Here is an 8,362-nt window from a genome sequence, read left to right as displayed (position 1 = left end):
TTGTATCCTGTGTCTTCTTGTGAGAACAGAGTTGATCTGATATCTTTGAAAATGTAGTAGTCTTGAATCCTGAAATGTACTTCTGGTCCTCAATGTACCGACTGAGAGAAACACAGGGCTGTCTTACTGCTTTATTAACTGTGTGTGACAAACATACATACTGTAGTGTAAAAATGAAAGGAACATATTTACATTGTCAAATGTTTTAACCTGTGAAGTAAAACATTCTCCAGTTGAAGCTTTAAAGCATTGCAGGTTATATTCATATGATGCATACCATCAACATGACAAAAAGGTAGACTGTATTTCAAATAATAGCACCCCAGCACTGAGTTGAGACATCAGGTGACATGAATAAGGACTGGTGTCAACATCGGTAAACACTTGCAGCAACAACATCTCGGAATGTCTCTCTTCCAGGTAGTCCTCACCCGGTTCATGAAATGGTTTCTCTCCTCACTTCAGGTGATTAAACGGTGACAAGTCAGGGCGACACGTTACAATATTCAGACCCTCCGACCCCATACCAACCCTTCCCCAAGATCCAATCAGCAGTTCTGTATTTCCATCTGTGTCTCCACTGGTCCACACAGCTGCTGGTGATGTAGAATTCAATACATTCTTAAGTAGCAATAAACTTGTGACTATAAGCAGGTTGTTTCGCTACAAAGTTATTTGGGTTATACAGGTAAATTAGGTGCATCTGTACTGAGAAGCAACTAGCAAAATAAGAGGCAGAGGATTCCAAACATTCAGTATGTATTAATGACTACTGTACTACAACCACGTTATATGGATTGTTTTTAGTTGCATTGGGGTCTGTCTGTTGCATTGAAATATTAACATGTGCCTAGCTCCTAATATATTGGTAACTGGGTTATCTTCATTTGGCCTTTGAATTAGGGATATGAATGAAATTACTTTATGATTCACTCCTGATACACTGAGGGCACCTGTCTGGAAGGCACAGGGAGTGTAGTGGTCTGATTGGGATCAGGCAGGTGTGGTGTGTATTGGGGTGGGTTTGGGTGAGCAGCGGCAGCGCTGGGACCAGTTTGAGCTCCGACCACCACACAGCCTGAATGGGGTTAGGTTCTGCTGCAGCAGTTGGTTCTGGCTGGGTCTAGGTGAGGCTGGTGTTGGAGCTGCTGGTACCACTGTTCTTCCTCTGGCTACTCTGCACCGCACTGGGCACCTGCAGACCCGTCTGCACTGAGAAACAACCATTCCACACCTGTAGGGGGAGATAGAGCACATGCTTAACTCACAGGCAGGATTTATCTAAAATACCGGTAGTGGTTTCATAACTTTTTTGCTCTGTGAGCCACCCAAAAATCTAAGTTCCTCACCGAGAAGGCTGGTATGACAGGCTGTGTGAACTTGGTTCTAAAAGTGTGCATCAGTGTCTTGGTTCTGGCATTGTAGAAAGACAGTGCACCTGGATGGAGAGAAAGGTAATGTCACGAATGTCCCAGTACTCTGAGGCAGCTTGAAATTTGATACAGCCGCATAGCTAAGGAACACAGAGTGGAAGGGGGGATACTTAGTCAGTTGTACAACTGAATGCATTCAACTGAAATGTATCTTCCAAACTAGATGCAGACACCACCAGTGTTCATTTGATTACATTACCCAACCCATTCCTGGTCCAATCCTTAATTCAGACCAATTTAATGATGTAGAGATAACAACGTGCTGTGTGTCAGTCTGAGTTAAGTGGTGCTAACTGGATGGAGGAAACTGCTACAATGGGAACAGGAGATCCATCTCACCCTCCTCGTAGTTGCAGTAGACCCCTATGCGGTCCGGGATGGGACAGTCCAGGGTGCGGGCCTTGTTGTTGTGCTTGGCTGTGAGGCTCTGCTGCAGCCAGTTGTTCAAGTGGATGCACCATGATGCATTGCTCTTCCCCAGCTGGTCAAAGCGGCCCAGGTTCCGCAGGGCCAAGCCCACAGCGAATGCCTTGCTCTCCTTATCGAACCGCACCTCCCAGTACTGCTGGCCTGCGTCAATAAAAGTGTCTCCCAGTACAGTGTAGGATTCAGCCGTGAATCGGTCTCTTCCGACCCGAGCAGATGGCACTCTCTTAGGTGAATTCATGGCTGTCCTAGGAGAGGAGGCCACCAAAGTTGAACATCGACTTTCATTCTATTCACTGTTAAGTGTGCACAAAGGATTTGTCAGAAAGTGTTTCTGACCTGGCAGGTGAGTGCATTGGAGATTGGTTGGTTCTGTTCTTGTCCTTGCGGATGTCCTGGACAACCTTCCCCCCGCAGCTGTCCCACTCCACACTGAGGTCCTCCACCTTCAGGTTCTGATGAGCCGAGCCGGCATCCAGCTTGAACAGGAAAGCTGCAAAGGAGAGGTGCAGAGGGTTTTCTGACTCATTCTTATCTTGACATCATTAGGACATTAAGGACATTCAGCTACATACATTGTCCCTGTGGAAGACTATGTCCAGTTCAGTTCACTCACCATGTGTCTCCAGTGTTACAAGCTCAGAGAACTCTCCTGCCACAGCCTTGTTACACGCCTTCACACGGAACGTCATGTAGTGTGTGTCGAAGCGAAGCCCTGAAAATACATAATAATAACAATGATAATGAATATGATGGCTACTTGATAATTACAGTTGGTAAATTAGAGTCACCGTATTATTCCTAGACATGCCTTTCCTACTGCCCTCTTACTACGGTGAGCTCCAAAAGTATTGGGACAGTGACACATTTGTTATTTTTTCTGGCTCTGTACTCCAGCACGTTGGATTTGGAATGATACAATGACTATGGGGTTAAATTGCCAACTGTCAGCTTTAATTTGAGGGTATTTTCATCCATATCGAGTTAACTGTTTCGAAATTACAGAACTTTTTGTACATATTCCCTCCATTTTAGGGGACCAAAAGTTTTGGGACGAATACACTTAAATAATGTATTGTATCAATTTTATTGTAAATATGAATAGTGTTTCTGAACACTTCTTTATTAATATGGGATAGTCCTGAATGAAATTGTGAATAATGATGAGTGAGAAAGTTACAGACATACAAAAATCACCCCCCCCCCCAAAAAAAAAATGCTAACCTGTTATTATAATGGTGAGAAGTTAGCATGTCTTGGGGGTATGATATTTGTGTGTCTGTAACTTTGTCACTCATCATTATTCACGATTCATTTGGGACTGTCCACAATCATGGTAGCCTCCACATTAATGTAGGTAATGTAGTGTTTAGAAATGCCTCCCGAGTGGCAAAGTGGTCTAAGGCAGTGCTAGCTGTGCCACTAGAGATTCTGGGTTCGAGTCCAGGCTCTGTCGCAGACGGCCGCGACCGGGAGACCCATGGGGGCGGCGACAATTGGCCCAGCGTCGTCCGGGTTAGGGGAGGGTTCGACAGGGACTAGCGGCTCCTGTGGCGGGCTGGGTGCAGTACACACTGACACGGTTGCCAGGTGCACAGTGTTTCCTCTGACACATTGTTGTGGCTGGCTTCCGCATTGTGTCAAGAAGCAGTTGGGACACACGGCTCTCAACCTTCGCCTCTCCCGAGTCCATACAGGAGTTGCAGAGATGAGACAAGACTGTGACTACCAATTGGATACCACGAAATTGGGAAGAAAAAGCGGTAAAAAAATAAAAAGAAGTGTTTAGAAACATATTATATTATATTTACAATAAAAGTGAGTCCAAAATAACACATTATTTACCATGAATTTCTATTCTGCACAAAATAATCTACAAATGCATCCAACAAGTTTGTAGAATCACAATCTTGATGTAATAATCATTGTGTGCTAGGAATATGGGAGCAAATACTGAACTTGTGACTACTTTATTACACATAAGTGAATTTGTCCCAATACTTTTGGTCCCCTAAAATGGGAGGAATATGTACAAAAAGTGCTTTAATTTCTAAACAGTTCACCAGATATGGATGAAAATACCCTCAAATTAAAGCTGGCAGTCTGCAGTTTAACCTCATAGTAATCAAATCTGAAGTGCTGGAGTACAGAGCCAAAACAACAACAAAATTGTCACTGTCCCAATACTTTCGGAGCTCACTGTAGTTTAATGTCCACAACCTGGCTCAACCCTAACCCTAGCTTTATGTTCACACCCTGGCTCAAACCTAATCCTAAACATAATCCTATTTCTAACGTTAATCCTAGTTTCATGTCCACATTCCGGTTCAACCCTAACCCTAGCCATAACTCTAACCCTTACTTCTCTTCTCGAGTCAACTCTTACCTGTAAGGGTGTACTCGGTCTCGCAGATGCCCTCCACTACCATCCATGGGTAGTCCTCTCGGGCGCGGGGCGGCCCCTCATGGTTGGTGCGGCGGTGTTCCAGGTCATAGTGGTCTATCTTGCTGTCGGGCTCAGGCAGAGCCCACTGTACCGTCACCGTGTTGTCACACACCTGGCACTCTGACACCAAAATCTCTGGGGTCGCAGGCACTGGGGAAGAGAGAGATTAGGCTTATTGTCCTACTCATTAGTGACTACCAGCCACAAGCGAAAGACAAAATAATTGTACACATACAAGGCAGCAGTATTGTATTTCAAAAATCCCAATTCATATTAACTATAAAGTTCAGTTCTTAAAATAAACCAGTAGACATGACAGTTCACAGACTGACCTGGGAGGAACTTGATGGCCTGCAGCATCTCCCTCTCTTGGGTGAAGTCCACCATCATGTGACTCATGCTGTCAGTGGCTTTGGCTTTCAGCGACAAACGGAAGGCTGGGGCCATTGTCACACTGCTCTCCCACAAACAAAAACACAGAGAATGAGACATGCCTCATTATTCAACCCACTGAAGGACTGAGGGGACACATTAGTTGGTGAGTGTTGTACTGTAGTACTACTATAACTAATCACTACACAGAGCTAAAATACTCTTCAACTGTACCACACAAAAACATGAATGAATCATGAACTGACATACACGAAACATACAAGCTAAACTGACACTGCCAGAGAGGGGATAGACTGGCGCATGTGCCATGAGGGACTGACACATGTTTGAGACAGAGAGGACAGGTGAGGTGAGGGAGAAAAGGCTGAGATGAAATACCAGAGTGGTGATGAAAGAGCATGCTACAGAGTGATTGTATGGAATCTATATTTTGTTGGAAAGCATGTGGGTGAGCAGATGGTTAGGGAGTTAAGAAGATACTCTGAGAAATGAGCAGCAATGTACTATACCTATCCTTAATGTCTTTGGCCGCCTGGAGAGAAGCAGAGAGGGAAAGGAAAAGGAAATGAAGGAGATACGGACAAACAGAGAACTGAGTTGCAGCCACATCCTTACAATAAAAACAACACATCTGTGTTAATAAGTTGACACACATAACAACGAACCACATCAGATCAACATACTGTACTGCTTTACAATAACTGTAAATAAAGATAAGAAACAGGTAGTAACTGTGTTCAAACAACAGTCATGCCACTAAAACCATTATGAACCATTATGGATATCCTCACGCTAAATACCAATGCCATCGTGACATCCTTGCATAAAATATGCAAATGAAAGTTAGGTTGTAGAAGTTTTGCCAACCGTTACCTGAGTGAAGTCGTCTGCTTCCGAGGAGCAGAGAGTCTGATTGGCTACCTCCAATAGCTCCTCGGAGCTCTCCAGGGCTTTGGAGCATGCACTCAGCTGACTCTGAGAGAGAGAGCATGATATATTTAATCACAGTCCAGACACTGTTTCCTTTCAATATAATGAATGTCTTCTATGCTGTACTGTTTCTTTCCATCAGAGGAAAAGTTCATAAGAAAAGTTATTTGGGTTGAATAGCTTTGAATCACTTTCTTTTTTAAATAACCTACTGGAAACTGTACAATATATTAGTTTGGCTACCCACTCACATAATCAAGCACAGAAGGATGCAGTGTAGTGATGTCATTACAAAGCTGCCCCTGCCGTGGCTTTGTCTGACTGACTGATAGTCAGAGGCTAAGAGATAAAGCAGGATTATACACAGACACAATAATCCTCTAGGAATAATAACGTTGCGAACCCCAACACACACAGCCTTTCGTGGCAACATTTCTTTCATAGCAACTCTGAATCGGTCTGCACAAAAAGTTCACCCAAATTGTGAGCCTGAGAATGAGTCATGCTACATTGATCATAAGCTGATCTTATGATCGGATAGCCTGGAGAAGTCATCAAAATATTGTTCCAATGTTGAATGTTGATGTTCAAGATGTTGATCTTGAAATCTCAAGAAAATGCAAAGCAAAATCCTGTAAAACCCTTATCCAGTAAAAGCCCAATAAAGCTGAACTGACCTGTAGCTCATAGGTGCGGCTGGCCCTCTCCTGTTTGATCCTGGTGACCATGCTGTCCTTTATATCGTCCAGTACTGAGTGGAGGGAGCTGAACTCTGTCTCCAGGTCCTCCTGGACACGGCTGGAGTTAACCTGCAGGGGTCAATAGAGAAGGAATCAGTTCACTGATAGATACCATGTACATCCAGCCAGTCCGTCTGACTAGTATGCCACGCCAAATTCATAAAACCATGTGTCTATTGTGTTGTGCACATATCCTACTGTCAGGCTGTCATCTTATTGTTAGAACATCCAGACGCGTTGTACAATACCTCCAGGTTCTCCAGGCTCTGTTTCTGACAGCAGATGAAGTTTGTGATCTCCTCATTCTTCAGGGCCAGGGTGGTGGTGATCTTACGAAGCGATTCCTTAACAACATACAAAAGGTTATTAAACCTAAGAATATATTAGAGAGAACATTATTACATTTTCACATTGGACCAAGTTCTCAATACGCAGAATATAATATTTCCTTGAGATGCCTTGCTTCAAGACAACACATCAGTAGTGACTCCTAACAATACTAGCGTACATTTAAAGAAGTAAGGATTAATCATAAATGGTTAGTAGGCTACTCAGTCCCCCAAATCTCTTCCCGGGAATTTCCACTTCTGTGTAAATTGTGACAAGGGCGGCATCTTGCTACATAACCATAAGGATACGCATCCATCATTTAATAATGTGTCTCCTCTCCAGTGGTTAGGTTTAACCCATCATAATACACTAGGCACCATGGGCAACCTATCTCTGCAGCAGCCAAGCTAAACTCAATATGATATTGATTTAAGAAGATCCAGGCAAATTATGTTAAACATTTCCACAGTCCAGTCCCACGCCTGTCAGGTTTATAGAATCATACACTCCCAACCCAAGAAGCATTTAATATGCTCTTTCCTGCGAGAGGCTATGCGCCAGGCCCCAATAATAGGGATAATGGGACACACTCTACACTTATTGCAACCTCAGGCTCAGCAAATCGGTCAAAACTAAAAACAGACAGCTGTTAATGTGTCTTGGACTGGTATGCATTTACAAGTTAAATCATTAAAGACTATTCTGAGACCTCGTTAGTCGCAGTTTTTCTCGCGCACGAATTGGAGTCTTCTTGGCGGAAAGTGATGCTCATGTGCATCGAATGTTTGATGTACTGCAAATCTTTATGACGACGCGCCTCCGCGAAATACGCATCATCTTTTAAATCAACTAAAATATGTAAACATACAAGGTTGTATTAAAAGGACAGAATACAATCAAATGATATATAACAGCAACAAAGTCCCGGTCCTTCGAGCTACTCCCCTTTCTTTGTACGCCCTGCGACCGCAGCAAACACAAAACACCTGTTCGGCCACTTCTATCCTACCTTCTGATCTCCCATCTTGCCAGACCAAGAAACCGGTACCGGTGTATCAGTAATTATAAAGGCTATTCGTCGCCGTCCCCTATTTTTGGTTTATTTGCAGCACACTCTACTGGGCTGGTACTGATGCTGCCGGAGTGCATTGCATCTTTCGTCCAACGCCTAGGGCCGTAGTGTGTATTGCGCAGACGCAGTAGAGGAGAACTCTGGGTATTGTCGTTTTTAGGTCTGTATCTGGGGGTGAAGGCTATGCGTTTTCCTTGGTAAATGAAAAGCAGCTATGGAGAAAATGCAAATGATGATTAATTTAAAAGGCCTATTTCAGGTATTCTTTAGTTTACCCTCAGGGTTTCCACCAAATAGATGACATAACACGTGAGGTTTTTCATGTTTTAGTAGGCTGCCTGTCCTGTGTTTGACCTCTTTCTTCTAACTACCATAATAAGTGACACATTTTAATGAAAAGGAAAAGACACAATGTGTCATCAATGTTGTTCACTCATTATCACATTATACACATTCTGTGTGGGTTCATCTTCTTACTTCATTGTTCATGACACTCCAAGCGGATAAACTATTTAAATCAGAAACTTTGCATGGCTATTTGATCTTAGTATTGTTTTATGACCGAAAGTCACACGGATATTCTAGAATGATT

General features: G+C 43.4%; 1 protein-coding gene across 1 annotated transcript; it reads right to left on the bottom strand.

Annotated features, from left to right (window-relative positions):
• Nucleotides 1–132: 132 nt before the first annotated feature.
• Nucleotides 133–7,846, bottom strand: LOC139410162 (fibronectin type III and SPRY domain-containing protein 1-like). The gene is made up of 12 exons (XM_071155613.1): nucleotides 7,708–7,846; nucleotides 6,617–6,712; nucleotides 6,306–6,437; nucleotides 5,572–5,673; nucleotides 5,208–5,230; nucleotides 4,638–4,759; nucleotides 4,246–4,455; nucleotides 2,476–2,574; nucleotides 2,199–2,352; nucleotides 1,773–2,107; nucleotides 1,350–1,438; nucleotides 133–1,234 (listed from the first exon to the last, which is right to left on the bottom strand). The coding sequence occupies exons 1-12, from the start codon at nucleotides 7,720–7,722 to the stop codon at nucleotides 1,124–1,126; spliced, it is 1,488 nt and encodes a 495-aa protein (XP_071011714.1). The 5' UTR covers nucleotides 7,723–7,846; the 3' UTR covers nucleotides 133–1,123.
• Nucleotides 7,847–8,362: the final 516 nt, after the last annotated feature.

The sequence above is a fragment of the Oncorhynchus clarkii genome, chromosome 5 (genome assembly GCF_045791955.1).
Source record: "Oncorhynchus clarkii lewisi isolate Uvic-CL-2024 chromosome 5, UVic_Ocla_1.0, whole genome shotgun sequence".
NCBI lineage: Eukaryota > Metazoa > Chordata > Actinopteri > Salmoniformes > Salmonidae > Oncorhynchus > Oncorhynchus clarkii.
This window is presented reverse-complemented; position numbering and strand designations above follow the sequence as displayed.

Excerpts from the sequence above, each read along its gene's own strand:
- LOC139410162 (XM_071155613.1), bottom strand. Across the intron at positions 5,674-6,305 it reads GCCGCACCTATGAGCTACAG|AGTCAGCTGAGTGCATGCTC; the intron begins GTCAGTTCAGCT and ends TCTCTCTCTCAG. Across the intron at positions 2,353-2,475 it reads TGTAACACTGGAGACACATG|CTTTCCTGTTCAAGCTGGAT; the intron begins GTGAGTGAACTG and ends TCTCCTTTGCAG.